The 15,808-nt window shown below is 41.5% G+C and overlaps 2 protein-coding genes across 2 annotated transcripts in view; one reads left to right on the forward strand and one right to left on the reverse strand.

The window, feature by feature from the left end:
* LOC145970897 (uncharacterized) overlaps nucleotides 1-15,808 on the reverse strand; it is a 138,589-nt gene that overhangs the window by 20,128 nt on the left and 102,653 nt on the right. The gene's annotated exons all lie outside the window — the stretch shown is intronic.
* LOC145970539 (uncharacterized) lies at nucleotides 11,516-14,562 on the forward strand. The gene is made up of 2 exons (XM_083097389.1): nucleotides 11,516-11,757; nucleotides 11,832-14,562. The coding sequence occupies exons 1-2, from the start codon at nucleotides 11,603-11,605 to the stop codon at nucleotides 14,383-14,385; spliced, it is 2,709 nt and encodes a 902-aa protein (XP_082953515.1). The 5' UTR covers nucleotides 11,516-11,602; the 3' UTR covers nucleotides 14,386-14,562.

The following is a 15,808-nucleotide window of genomic DNA, read 5'->3' on the forward strand; positions in this document are numbered from 1 at the left end:
AGACGAAACGAGATCGATCTATGAAAGTGCAGGTCGACCACTCCTCGGCGAAACCCTTATTATAACGTTACATCGCTATAAATACAGAACGGAATTACACAGGTTATTATGGAGTTACTGTAAAGGGGGTTGAGCAAATAATATGTACTAAATATAACATTACCGGTAGAGTAAGCGAGCTTGAAATTACGCGATTTAGCATTGTTTGAAGAAGATTTGTAGATCTCCAATAGAAAATACCAATTAGATACTGGAATTAGCAGTTTTCCATCGAAACCGAATTCGAAGAGGGTGTAAACGTATCGGTTAAGATACCGAGGATCTCGTTAGGTACATCGAGATAAATCAACAGCTCGATGAAACCGTTTATAACAAAACGAGATCTATCTGGAGTAACGCACCTCGCCCCTCGTATATTTTACTAGCCGCGGCTATCCTATTATTACGCGGAGCTGCCAGCACTCCCACGCTGAGGGGTAACCTGATCGGGGTTAATCTGACCCTGACCTGCATGACGGCACCTGCGCGCGCGACCCAACCTAATTCCAACTTTTCCCCTCACAGCCTCCCTTAGTTGGTTCGCTTCACCTCTCGAGCCGCGTTGTTCCGAGATAAGAGCGTAAGATAGGAATTTTTTTTCTATCATGACCACCGCATCTCTAACGAACGCTTAAGTCTGACCATGTACGATATCTCGTACAGCCATGATGCGGAAAGTAGTAAGAAATGAGATTCCAACGTCTTTGGTGTGAAAACGAATATTTTTTGATGACAGCTTTGAGAGCTTGATAAGAGTATCTATCAGACAGTTTTGTCATTAGGTGCTTTCCATTTACATCAAAACTCAGATAAATCTCACTTCTGTCTTTCTTTAATATGAATGTTGAAGAAAGACAGAAGTGAGATTTATCTGAGTTTTGATGTAAATGGAAAGCACCTATTATTACAAAAAGTAAAGAAGTGTTTTTATGTCGAGATCTGTAAAGATTTGTGATATTAGAGCTACAATTTAAAATACTAATACTGGATTAGAAATCTCGTATTTTAAAAATGCGATTCGATTGTGCAAGCTTCGCAGAAGAAACCAGAGGTACCTCGAAGTTTGACCGGTTGCCTTTCGACAGATCTGAACTGTCGCTTCACTTCGACTGGAGACTCATCAACAGTAACATTTTGGGACGTCGTTCGAGAGTTAATAATACTCTTTGCAGCACCGGACAGGCACGATAATTATTCTGTAATGTGAAACACATAGATGTACGCCTTCTGACAAATAAGATACGATGCGTTATTTAGTTGTCATGCATGGCCGTTTCTGGACTCCCACTTGGATTCGTATGAGAAATCGTCGAATGAATGTCATTCTTTATAAAGAGATCAAAAGTGATTCCATCGTGGCAGAAAGAAGCATAGTGATCTTAGCGTTGGCGGCCAACCACGCTTTCCAAGAAATATCGCTGCTACAAAGTTGCATTTCGCCGACACCTTTATGGCGGACGACGTCAGAGATAAATTGCTGCGTCTTCGTTAATGGTTAATTAATTATAGTTTGCGGAACGTAAACGATATCCTCGAAAGAATATTGATATGCGATCCTTCGTTCAGTCGAGAATACATATTCTTATGTTGTCAGGCGAAGGATTTATAATTTGCTACATCTCGAGTTTTATAACTTTACTATACATTAAATGTATTTTTATTAGAGTTTCATCTGCGAAATTGAAGATGCGCAACATGGTTGTTCTTCCTATCACTTGGATTTTTGAACTGTGCGTATAATGACGTTGACAGGTTTTCGTTGCGATAAATTCCTGTAACGGTGCTACTCTAACTAAGTAATTTCGAAATTCCGTAGACGTCAAATTGTCACACACTGGGACGGAATGTCGCCGTCACGTCAGACATCTGCCGCGGCAATTGGCGTGTCGCACCATAAATGCCAAGGTGGAGCACATCGCGCTGACGAGAAAAAGTGCATCTTACATTTCGCTGCCGCTGCACTCGATGAACGGACTTTTTCGTTAAATGGGCGTGTGATCGTTTGCCGTGCCGAAATCTCTCTTGAAGAATTCGCTGACGTTCGCGGCGTTGGCTTCCCATGAGAATTGCTTTTAAATACTATCTCCTTTCATCGTTCTTTCGTTACCGACTTAATTGCTTCATTCTTCGTATTCTTGACGATTACCTTTTTCTTTGCACGCTTAAAAATTATACTTGAAGCGCATTTTTATGTTTTTTATAATAAGAGAAAGGCTTAAGTATGTTTAAATTAATATCGCCTTCTTATAAACATGCGATCAAAAATTATTTATGAAAACGACTTGCCATTTTAATGTGTATCCTGCCTTAAGAAGAGGATAACGCACGCTCGAGGCGAAAAATACGTTCTGGAGCTTATAAGAGCACGTAGAAATTGCCATTATGTTAAGCGCGTATTCTAAAGGGAGGGCCTGGAGGGCATAGGGCAGCGCGGTTCCCCGCGGCGTGCCGCAAATAAATTTTGCAAGTCCATAAATAATTAATAGATTCGTTACGTGGGCGTGTGTAAATCATCGACCGACATGATATTCGCTCGCCTCGAGTCCGTTTGCTGCCCCGCTGAGCTCGTCGGGAACAAATCATCGATTTTCGGCAGTAAAAGCTTGCTTTTTGAAAGGGTCTAATAAAAACGAGCGAAGCGATTCTTAGGCGCGTCGATCAATTGCACATAAATGTTCTGGGAAAGATGATGCTATTTTTGCAGAAGTGCAGTGAGAATATGTATATGCCTCATAAATAATTATAATAATTTTTTCACAAGCGCATAATATTACTTTAATTCATATTTTGTTACGTAAATATTAATTGTGAATTATTAATAATATACTCGAAAAAAATTGTCATAAAAATATTATATTTTCCAATGTATTTATAATATTTAAAACTATTATTTGAGCAAATATGTGCGTTTATTTTGCTTTATGCTTCACATGCTTTGAGCCATTGATGAACACTCGAGTAATCTCCCTCTCACAAATAAAGAATCGTGGAATCCACGGGAGCATCCTCTTCTCTTGTGGGAGAAGCAGGTGCATGTATCCCTGCGGGGGCACGTAATTTGCCCCCGATCTACTACATGTTCGCAGGTCAGATTTTTCGCGGTGAAATAGTGGCATAATAGAAGTCCGGAGGGTCTTTTCTTCGTTCGGAACCACGGTTTTCAGATTCGAGACCTATCATTATCTGGCGCGAACCGGAAGCCCGCTGCCGGCGGGGCTAACCTGGCGGGCATCGAGATTCCACGATCGTCGCGGTGACTTCCAAGGACTTGGGCAAATGAATGGGATTGCTCGGCAATGGCGGAAGCAGAAGATAAGGATGTTACGTTCGATTGTGTGGTCTCAAAGGTGTAATGAGCAGATTAGCGCTGTTGGTGGCATCGAAAGAATGGTTCGCAACCAATTCGCCATTCAACAGTTTCTCTTTCTATTTCTTTGTATCTCTCAAACTATTGTTTCCTTTCGATTCTCTGGTCCAGATGTTGTCAAAGATTTTAGATGCTATTATAGATTACTGAAATTGATGGAAGTAGATTGATTTTAGTATTTTTATTTCTCTAAAATCTCATATAAATTTTATTTCCTATTTATTAGATATTTCTATTTATTTTTTCATTTACATTTTATAACTGATTTCCAATTTTTCAGTAAAGTTTTTTCTCATAGTTATTATAACTTTTAATTTTAATTAAAAATGTTCGCATTGTTAGCAGGGCTTTGTTAGCAAAAGAACATCGCTACATCAATTGTATCGTACTTTCGATCTGGACCACGACATCTGGACAACGAGAGAAAGAATCCGAAAATTTCCTGCGGCAACCTAGGTCGGCGAGGTTGAAAGTCCATTTCGCAAATTGGCACCGCACCCTTTCCTATTCTTACCATGACGACTTCACGCCTGATTTTGTTAATTATTTTCGGTCTGCAAACATCTTTCCGTTACGTTAAGATTTCACAGAGGACATATGGCGTTCGAGTCACGCAGTCCAGTCATTCCGGCTAATCTCGTCGAAACTTTGCCAGAACTCCACCCCTTTGTCGAAAAAGGGATGCGGAATCGGTGCACTGATGCCTTCGATGGATTCGACACGCGTTGCAGCCGCTAATTATCGATGTCGGGCGCTTTTTTCTGCTAGAGTTCTTAATGAGAGGCCACGGTCAACTGGAAATAAACTAATTGGAGAAAGGCGCCTTCTAATCATCATGTCTAATGGCAAGCTGGCACCATAGGTGACGACCACGAACCCCTTCGGGAAGGCGTGAGTGCTTTGAGTAATTAGTCTTTGAAGGCGCTGCAGTAATTATAGTTTTCCAAATTTACGTTATCACTGAACCATGCGATCTCTCTGATTTTTGATATCTACAACATTGAACGTGAAATAATTTTTTTCAACACTGATTGAAAACAATATTTTTTAGTCAACTGGCTAATTATGGAAAAAATTGTGATTTTTTAAAAATATGTTTATCAAAAACAAATATATTTTTTATTGTCAGATATAAAATTTTATATATTTTAAGATAATAAATTTTTTCAAAGATTTCGCGAAATGTCTCAGCTTAAAATGCCAAATCTTATTGAATCCGAAGTCGGACGAGATTCCGGCGAATCTGGCTCCAAGATGATGGCGCGTGAAAGAATTCGAGCCGTTGTTAAAACGATAGACCGGATTACTTTCTGGCATTATCTCGGCAACCGGCAACGGCGCACTCAAGAAGACTCCGTGCGCGAATTAGAGTCCTTTCTCCGAATGTCCGTTCTAATTCGGCACAAGGAATCCGACGATGAGGCACCCAGCGGGAAACCATTCAATAGCAACGGCGTAAAGAAACGGGTTCGAAATGAGTTTCGAAGATTATCTGGCTCGTTGCTAGTTGGGCATCAGAAATGAGTGTGGCCGGCCATATTTTGTCATCGTAATAATAGTTCTGTCACAATATATGCGTTTGTCAAAGGATACCGAATTCTTTCCACTCCGTTTTCTCTTTCTATACATTTTTATATTGTAGATGTTCATTATCATTGTTTTCGCAAAATATTAATTTATTTTAATAGTACGAAATTTTTTCTTTATTAATTAAATTTGTCGAATTATATTTAATCCTTCAAGATCACATGGATTATTTTGATTCTATCGATATTTTTATTCTATCGATATTTTCATCAATAAAAATATTTAAAATTTATTTTTTAACTTTTATTATACGTGATCATTTTTACAGATGTCAAGGGATATATTTAAATTTTTGTAGATGTTTTCAAATACTTTGAGATAGATAAAATTGCGACAAGACATTGTGATTCATATGTGACCAGAAACAAAATGAAAAAAGGTATACCTACAAAGATTAATCGCAGAATAAAAATGTGAAATGTATCTATATAATATTAGAGATTTGAAAGTATTGTTGCCGAAGCCATTTCATGATGCCGCACAATCAAACCACAAGATCGTCATAGTTCTACGAAATCATGCCTCGGCTCGAGGCTGCGTCGTGTTTGAACCGTAAAAAGAAGCTAAAAATATCGAATTGCAAATCAAATAAGAAGCACAGTCTAATCTTCCACCTTGAAATCGCGCTGCCGCAATCTCATTTTTAATCAAGCCCCGATCGCGCTCCTTGCAGATAGAGAACCTCCTCCGCGTATATCGAACGGCAGATGATCTGCCGTTCCCTCGGCAAAGGTCTATTGTATCCCAAATTGGCTTTTTATGGCGGTTGAATATAACATCAAGGTTGTTTGCAATATTTTTTCTGCCACTCGGTAACACAGTAGCTTATCCGCACCAGGAGAAGAAATTGGTTTTCGCATATCGCAATTGCCTCGACGTCTTTGATTGACTATCCGATAAACTAAATTATGCATTTTACCATAATAAGGAAGAGGAACCCGATTGACAGGCGCTACTTTGCGTATAAAATTTTGATTTAACGGAACGTGTGTTCGAATTAATTTCTATATAGAAATGCAATTAATTTTTATCAATTGACTATTAAAATTTAAAAATTGCATAATGAAAGTTGACATCGTTGTGAGGTCGTTTCTTGGATATGGACGCTCCGCAGAGAGATTTTTTTCCATCTGCCTGATTCGCAGAGGGATGTCGAATTTTTCGAGGATAACGTGGCGCTTGTTATTGCGGCATTACAGATATCGGATGTCCTTTTGGTGCTTTCGGCGCTTCACCACGCTCTCCTTTTCTCTCTCGCTTTCTCCTTTCTGTCCTCCGTATAATATAGAACGACCCATGAGCGAGGAAAAATCGAGTCCTTGTGTACAATGCCGAAGCGCAGGCTGCAGTTCCGCCCACTTCCGGACCTTGAATGCATTCTCGACTCGTCTAACTACCCTTAGCAGTTAAGCCACGTGAAACGTGGAGACGTGTCCTTTTGCCCGGTACGATTTTTTTCTCCTCTCTTTCAGTCCGATGCGTAAAAGTGTACGTCACATAGAGTGTACGATTACCAGATACTCGAGCCCGTGTATATTTTCGTGTAAAGCGCAAACGTCTCAAAAATTTTGGAAAATATATTACGCCGATCGTATACAAAAGACGGTAAATTTCTCTAAAGTCGTTATGCAAATCGCTTTGTCTTAGGTCGAACGGGAGTAAATTTTTACGCTCGCAAGTAGTAAGACTATGAGGTTTCTAACGCAGGGGCTCCGAGGGGGGGTGAGGGGCGAGGGGGAACCGCGGGCGGGGGGGGGGTGACGTCACGCGGGGGGGGTGACGTCACGCGGGGGGGGGGGTGACGTCACGTGCGGGGGATGATGACGTCACGCGGGGGATGATGACGTCACGTGCGGGGGATGATGACGTCACGCGGAGATGATGACGTCACGCGGGGGATGATGACGTCACGCGGAGATGATGACGTCACGCGGGGGATGATGACGTCACGCGATGGATGAGGGGGTCCGCGCGGGTAGGGGGGATCCGCGGCGCGAGCGATGGACGAGGGGGTCCGCGCGGGTAGGGGGGATCCGCGGCACGAGCGATGGACGAGGGGGTCCGCGCGGGTAGGGGGGATCCGCGGCGCGAGCGATGGACGAGGGGGTCCGCGCGGGTAGGGGGGATCCGCGGCGCGAGCGATGGACGAGGGGGTCCGCGCGGGTAGGGGGGATCCGCGGCGCGAGCGATGGACGAGGGGGTCCGCGCGGGTAGGGGGGATCCGCGGCGCGAGCGATGGACGAGGGGGTCCGCGCGGGTAGGGGGGATCCGCGGCGCGAGCGATGGACGAGGGGGTCCGCGCGGGTAGGGGGGATCCGCGGCGCGAGCGATGGACGAGGGGGTCCGCGCGGGTGGGGGGGACGGGTGTGAGAAGAATAGCGCTACGTGTGGGAAAAGGATAGCGTAAAGTGTGTGAAGAGGACAGTGCGACAAGGATGACACGTGACATCATCAACATGTGACAAGGATGGCGTCAACGTGGGACAAGGACGACGCATTATAAGATGCCACATAGGTGGGAGCAGGACGACGCAAAGGTAAGTGAGTGATAGCGACGAGCTTGTGAATGAGAGAGAACGATAATAGCGCGAAGAGAACGCATACGAAAGAGAACTATAATATCGCGAGAACAACGTGTGCGAGAGAGAACGATAATAGCTAAGATAACGCGTGCGAGCGAGAACGAAGATATCGCGAGACTTACAACTAACGCGAGACTTATTGTTAGAACGATAGCGCGTACGAAAGAGAGAGAGAGAACGATATTGCTATACTTACAACTAGCGCAAGAGAGACGCAAGGGATGGGAACGCAAGGAGAGGCGCGTAAATAAATACATTTCTTTTCAATACTAAATATAACATTTATTTTAAAATGTGTGTGTGTGTATTATACAATTTGTGTGTGTGTGTGTGTGTGTGTGTGTGTGTGTGTGTGTGTGTGTGTGTGTGTGTGTGTGTCTAATAAAATAATAATATAATAATATAAAATTTAAAATTTAAAAAAAAAATAATAATAATATAATAATAAAATAATAAGAATAATATATTTGGGGGGAGTGCGCCGGGCTAAGGAGGAGGCCGCTCCTAGAATGCTAAGGGGTCGATGTGCCGGGCTGAGTGGAGCCGCTCCTGGAACAGAAAAAGACATTTGAATAGTTTTTAATAATTTATTTTAGAACTTTTGATATATTATAAATTGAAAGTTACTTACAAATTATGTTTCTTGAAAGAAGAGTTCGTTACGCGTCGCCGAATTTTCGCTCTGAGTAGGCAGCATGTAATAAGGTTCCAGCAACTCCTCTCGTTGCTCTTCTATACTAGGAGGTTCAGATGGTAAAAAATGTATCTTCCATATTTCCATTCGGTCAGTATTATATACTATGATGGACATATTATCTACATCATATCCTTGTCTCTTGAGGGTACGGAACGTATGACAATATTCCTGGTAACAATCCTTGCAGTCTAGGACAGATCTTATCACCGTTACCTCCGTGCCGCAGTGACAGCACCTAAACGGTGTAAACGGTCCCTCGAAGAACCCGTGGAAATAATTATGTTTTAATGCATAATTTCGATAAAATCCGTACCGACAATCCTTGCAGTAGTGTCGGTTTCGACGTTGGTAGGATTCGGTCCAGAAACATTTTGCAATGTGTATTCTCGGGAGATCAGAGTAAAAGCGAGGATCGGACCTCGGTTTGTATGGTTTAGGAATACACATAATTTTGTTCACTTTTCTTCCTCACACACTCTCCACAACTTTGTGACAAGCACAGAACAACGAAAGAAATAATATTCTAATGTCGCAGGCTCCTCTTCATTATATATCTTTTAATATCTTTTGTCTCATTCCAACTAGAGCATCACGTCTCATCTACCTCAGCATTTCTCTACATCTTTAGCGGAGCGTGTTGAGAAAAGTATAACTATTCTTATTCGTATGGAAGGAAAGAATTAAAATCATAGATGGAATAAAAATAATTATTTATTGCACGCATCGTAAAGAATATCATTTACAGCACATGTTAATAATTCGCAATCGATTAATGATTCGCTGTTAAAGACGTCACTATCACGTATCGTTTTTACAGCATCGCATACAGTAGTAATATTGTTACGTCGTAAAACAGTTTCAAATTGTTTAAATTTTTCATTTACGAGATACGTATTCTCGCATAACCAATTATGCATATGATCGATACAATTTTCAAAATTAAATAAATGTAATAATGTCGGTGGTTTCATGTACAAAGAATTGTCACATAATGTGAGTTTTACAATTTTCGATTGATACATTTCGATCGATAAATCTCCAATCCTTAATGCGAGAGCAGTCGATTGTAGAAATTGTTCAATGTCTGCTTGCTTCTGCATCAACAAATTCCACGTTGAAAAAGGCAACACTATTTGATTGCCTCGATTATCACCGAGAATCAGTTCCACGTACGACACAGCTCCAACGCTTATTCCAATGTCCAAATACTTGTACGACGTTGGGGTTAGAGCGTATCTTCTTCCAAGTATGCGAGTCGCACGACGAGGCTGAATGCTATAAAAATATATAAATTAGATCAATATTTAAAAAAATTAAATAATTAAATATTTAAAGATCGAAACTTACGTGTCACATTTTTGCTTCTTACACGGTGGAGTTTCACCGTTTCGAATCGGAACGTAAAAATTCATGTTGATTTCTTCAGTGAACCTTTCACACGCGCGATTGATGCAATACTGATCGTATTAGAATTAATATCAATTCAAATAGTATCGCAAATTGCAATGTAGAGGGGATTATTGCTGACACGACATTTTAATTTCCTCTAAAATTTTGTCGCGCCGATATACGGCTGCGATGACATCATCATCCCTAGAACAAAGATTTAGCTGAATTCGCTAAAATCGAGCGCCGGTGTACGGCTGCTCCCGACGCAACCACGTTAGATTTTTCAAATGTATGTGACAAAACGCGAAATTATCAAGGTTAAATTGCAAACGTTACTCCGGGAATTTTTTAAGATGAAATCATTCTAGAATGTTCGATGATATGCATGAGACAGTATATAAATCATGCCGTCAAGGTTAAAACACACATCACCCCTAGACAAAGATTTAGCTGAATGTGCTAAAATCGTGCGCCGATGTACGGCTGCTCCCGACGCAACCACGTCAGATTTTTTCAAATGTACGTGACAAAACGTAAAATTTTCAAGGTTAAATTGCGCATCAGAACAAAGATTTAGCTGAATGCGCTAAAATCGAGCGTCGATGTACGGCTGCTCCTGATGCAATCACGTCAGATTTTTCAAATGTACGTGACAAAACGCGAAATTTTCAAGGTTAAGATGTGCATCGGAACAAAGATTAACCGCCAAGGTTAAAACGCACATCACCCCTAGACAAAGATTTAGCTGAATGTGCTAAAATCAAGCGCCGTTTTACGGCTGCTCCCGATGCAACCACGTTAGATTTTTCAAATGTACGTGACAAAACGCGAAATTATCAAGGTTAAATTGCAGACGCTACTCCAGGGAATTTTTTAAGATGAAATCATTCTAGAATGTTCGATGATATGCACGAGACAGTATATAAATCATGATCAAGAGGCACGCCCCGCCAGTAATTTTGCTAAAGTACATCCGGAACTATCATTGGGAAGCGCATTTCGCAAGTGTGTTACAATATGGAGGAACAAAATTTGCGAGAGCAATCCACATTGATTGATTCGCTGGAAGATTACATTGTGTGGGAACAACGATGCGACCAATACATCGAGTCGTTGGAAGAGCAAAGTCGCATCAAGCGACCGCGATTATCGATCGGAAATCGACAATCGCTGATTGCTCGGATCGCGCGCCTCGAAGGGTTGAAAAATTCGGTACGTGGACGTTTCGTACACGCGGGTGCCGGATGTAGCGCGCGTCAAAATAGACTTGTGTGGCGCGAGATTGATACGGCGTTCGAGAGTCGCGTATCGACTGGTGCGGTGATAAACTATAATCACATTGAACCTCGCCAATTTCTCGATGACGCCAAAGACATAGTGATAGAACATGTGCAGGATGTTATGAAAAAACACTGTAATGTGAAAGTGAACACTATATTTAACGGTGAATTCGTGGCTGGGGATAAACACGCCAACAAAAGTATCAATACGCGAAACTATCAACTCTTTCGCACATCCGATTTACGCGAGTGGTACGAACGGCGCGTTATCGAACCCACCCTAGCGTCTCTGGAAGAGTTTCAGGAACGCGACAGCGGGTGGGCTTTGTCGCGAATATTAAATTTAACTGTAAATATAAATAAGTATAATCCTATGCGTGCGGGATGTCACATTAAGTTACCGCGGGAGATTATGTTGAAAAGAGCGGTGATTAATGTACAATCAAAGGACAATGCATGTTTCGCGTGGGCAGTGGTCGCCGCCCTATACCCCGCCGAAAGAGACACGAATCGGGAATCATCGTACCCGCATTACACGACAGTGCTGAATCTCCGGGACATTGAGTTTCCAGTGACTGTGAACCAAATAAAAAATTTTGAACTTGCCAATGACATTTCTATAAATGTGTACAGCATCGAAGACAAGAACAGCATTGTCCCGATGCGTCTTACGGAGCAGAAGCGGGATAAGCATATCAACTTGCTGTACATTGAAGACGACAACAGCGTCGGACATTTCACTTGGATTAAGAATTTATCCCGGCTCGTGAGCTCACAATTGAGCAAACACAAGAATCCAAAATATATCTGCGATCGGTAAGTTTAATTTGAATAATTATAAGTTATGTAGCAAATTGTATATAAATCTAAAAAAAATTTTTCTTTTACAGATGCCTGCATTATTTTAATTCGGACACCAAGTTGCAGTCGCATACGGTCGACTGTGGAAAGATGAATGATTGCGCTGTCCGATTGCCGAGCGATAAGGACAAGTGGTTATCGTTCAACAACTTTAATCGGAAGGAGCGGCTTCCATTTGTGGTCTACGCCGACCTGGAATGCGTTCTGGCCAAGACGGAAGAAGAGAAAAACGCATATCAACATCACCAAGTATTTAGTTTAGCTTATTATGTACATTGTTCATACGACGAATCTTTATCGGCATATCATTCGCGTCGTAGCGCCGATTGTATAGCATGGTTCGCCGCAGACCTCAAAAATTTAGCGTTACGTGTAAAAAATATTTTAAAAACAAATGTCCCCATGGTAAATTTGACGTCCGAAGAGTGGGAGAAATTCCATAGCGCCACTCAATGTCATATATGCGAAAAACCGTTCGTGCAAGACGATACACGCGTTCGCGATCATTGCCATCTGACCGGGCGGTACAGAGGTCCAGCACACTCAAATTGCAATTTAAATTATAAAGAATCTTTTTGTATTCCCATAGTTTTTCACAATTTATCCGGTTATGATTCACATTTCATTATCGAGGAAATAGCCACATCGTTCGAAGGGAAAATCGAGTTACTTCCGATAACAAAAGAGAAATATATTTCGTTTACAAAAGATGTTTGTATGGATGAAGAATCAAAAAATCATGTAAAATTACGTTTCATCGATTCATTCAAATTTCTCGCATCGAGTCTCGACAAATTGGCATCGTTTTTGGACAAAGATAAACTCAAAATTTTAAAATCAGAATTTCAAAATTTATCAACAGAAAATTTCAATTTGTTAACGCGAAAAGGTGTATTTCCGTACGAATACATCGACTCTGTAGAGAGGTTGCAAGATACGTGTTTACCACCGCGCGAATCGTTTTACAGTTCCTTGACCGGTGACACTGTATCCGAGAGCGATTACGCGCACGCCGAGAACATCTGGACGCGATTCTCCATTCGAACGCTAGGAGAATATAGCGATTTATATCTTAAAATTGATGTCTTGTTATTAGCAGACATTTTCGAAAACTTTCGAGATAAATGTATCGAAAGTTACGGACTCGACCCCGCGTATTACTATACTCTCCCCGGATACACGTGGGACGCCATGTTGAAACATACCAAGATCACGTTCGAGCTGCTTACTGACATCGACATGGTTATGTTCATCGAACGTGGTATACGCGGCGGTCTGAGTCAATGTTCGGGTAGATACGCTCGCGCTAATAACAAGTACATGGAGTCGTACGATCCATCGAAACCATCATCGTACTTGATGTACTTTGATGTAAATAATTTGTACGGATGGGCAATGTGTCAACCGTTGCCTTACGCCAATTTTCAATGGGTCGACGATGTGACCAATTTTGATGTATCATCCATCACGCTAGATTCGCCTACAGGCTATGTCCTCGAAGTGGACCTCGAGTACCCGCAACATCTTCACGATGCGCACACTGACCTGCCGTTTTGCCCGACACGCGACAAACCACCTGGCAAGCGGGAATTTAAACTGCTTGCAACGCTATACGATAAGAAGCGTTACGTGATACACTATCGCAACCTGCAGCAGTGTACGCGTCACGGTCTTCGCGTAACAAAAATACATCGAATTTTACAGTTTTCACAATCTCCGTGGCTTCGAAATTACATAGAATTAAATACACATTTTAGAACATTGGCTAAAAATGATTTCGAAAAAAATTTATATAAATTAATGAACAATGCAGTGTTTGGTAAAACGATGGAAAATGTGCGCAATCGTGTCGATGTTAAATTGTTAACAAAGTGGGATGGTCGGTATGGCGCAGAGGCAATGATCGCGAAACCAAATTTCCACAGCAGAAGCGTTTTTTCAGAAAACTTAATCGCTGTGGAATTGCGCAAACTCGAGGTGAAATTCTACAAACCGATTTACGTGGGTATGTGCATACTCGACATATCCAAGACATGTTTGTACGAGTTTCATCACGAGTATATGACGCCAATGTATCGCGACAAATGCCAGGTAATGTACACCGATACGGATAGTCTCATATATCACATTGAGTGCGCGGATGTGTATGAGAATATGAAGCGCGATATCATCAGATTCGACACGAGCGATTATGCAGTGGATAATGCGTATGGTATACCGCTTGTAAATAAAAAGGTACCGGGCCTGATGAAGGACGAAAACAACGGTACCATAATGACCGAATTCGTCGGGCTCAGAGCAAAGATGTACGCGTTACGAGTGAATGGAAAAAAGGACACGAAGAAAGTTAAAGGTGTCAAGAGTAACGTTGTTGCGAGAACGATAACGTTTGACGACTACATGCGGTGTTTGAAAGAAGAAATTGAAATGACACGTCAGCAGTCGTGTATACGATCTAAACTGCACCAAGTATACACGATCTGCGAGACGAAAATTGCTCTGAGTCCGTACGACGATAAGCGGTATATCGTACCCGAAACCACCGATACGTTACCGTGGGGACATTATAGAATACCATTGTAAATAAATGTATATTTTATTTATTATTAATTGTATATTTTGTACATAACCATGTATATATTTTTATATTTAATACACTTTATATATTTTTATATTATTAAATATTTATATATTAAATTATTTATATAGTTTATATGTATATTATTTTAATAAATATTTATAATACACTATTTTTATGTATCCAAGAGTTGTATGATTTATCCATTCCCAACCATTTCACGTATACGTCATCACCCTTTTCCCGCAAAATTTTTTCCACGAGATATACGTCGGGATTAGCGACGCGTTGTAATTCGTATTCGTAGAATCCTCCAGCGACGGGATCTCCACGCGAATCTTGGAGTATGAATGTCGCGGGATTAGTTTTCTGCACCTCGACAATCTTAAAAACTTCGGTCGTCCAATTAGGTGTGAAACCTTTTTCAAAGATGGTCTTGTATTTGCTTACGCGTACCGAATCGCCTACTTTAAATTTTGTCGGAGCCGCAATTTTTACGTTGCTATACACCGTATTTAAAAGTTTTTCGGCGATCGCTGGAGTGACGTCGGCAGGTCTCATACCGATGGTGCGATGTTTTCGCGTATTGTACTCTGCAACGAGTCGAGATAGCTCGTCGATCCATTTGTAATTTCCGTTGAGCGTAAACATTTTCCACATATTGTTTTTCAAAGTACGATTGAATCGTTCCACGACCGAGGCTTTCATAATGGAATACGTCGAGTAATGATTAATGTTGTGTTTCTTCATGAGTTTCTGCACACTCGCGTTGTAAAATTCTTTTCCTCTGTCGGTTTGAAAATTTTTCGGACACCTTTTATCGTCTCCAATAATCTTTGCGATCGTTTCGGACATTTCGTTTCCGCTCTTGCTCTTGAGCGGTACGGCCCACGCATACTTGCTCAACACATCGATAACTGTGAGTATGTATTTATGACCCTTGTTGAGTCGAGAATACGAACGCATGTCGACCACGTCCGCCTGCCACAGATCGTCGTATCCGCATACAATGACGCGTCTTCGTGGAAAATTTCTTCTCGCCGGAGCATGTAGTTCCTCGACAAGTTGTCGCTTTTCGGAGGTGTTTATCTTCTTTCGCACGTTTGATCGAGGCATAATTAATATTGCGATATTAGTATGTCTCGTTTACTGTGTCGAGTCAGATGTTGCATATCTCAGCACATTCTTTATCTCATCCATCATTATTCGTAGCGCCTGCACGTGTGTTTCAAGCGTGATAATTTTTTGCTCAATTTCTCCCTGTCGATCTCTCAAAAGTTTATCCACATATCGTTTGTTGACGGCGTCAGTATCAGTTTCCGGTTGCGCTACACGTTGAATCTTGCGCGACCTTGCGTCAAAGCCGGTAGTAGTCTGGCAGAGAGCATTATCGCGAACGTAATTTCTCAATAATCCATTCCATTGATA

The sequence above is a fragment of the Camponotus vicinus genome, unplaced genomic scaffold (assembly GCF_025532165.1).
Source record: "Camponotus vicinus isolate PSW18456_S1 unplaced genomic scaffold, iyCamVici1.0 SCAF_4, whole genome shotgun sequence".
Classification (NCBI taxonomy): Eukaryota; Metazoa; Arthropoda; class Insecta; order Hymenoptera; family Formicidae; genus Camponotus; species Camponotus vicinus.

Excerpts from the sequence above, each read along its gene's own strand:
- LOC145970539 (XM_083097389.1), top strand. The coding sequence starts at position 11,603 with ATGCGTCTTACGGAGCAGAAGCGGGATAAGCATATCAACTTGCTGTAC. Across the intron at positions 11,758-11,831 it reads CCAAAATATATCTGCGATCG|ATGCCTGCATTATTTTAATT; the intron begins GTAAGTTTAATT and ends TTTCTTTTACAG.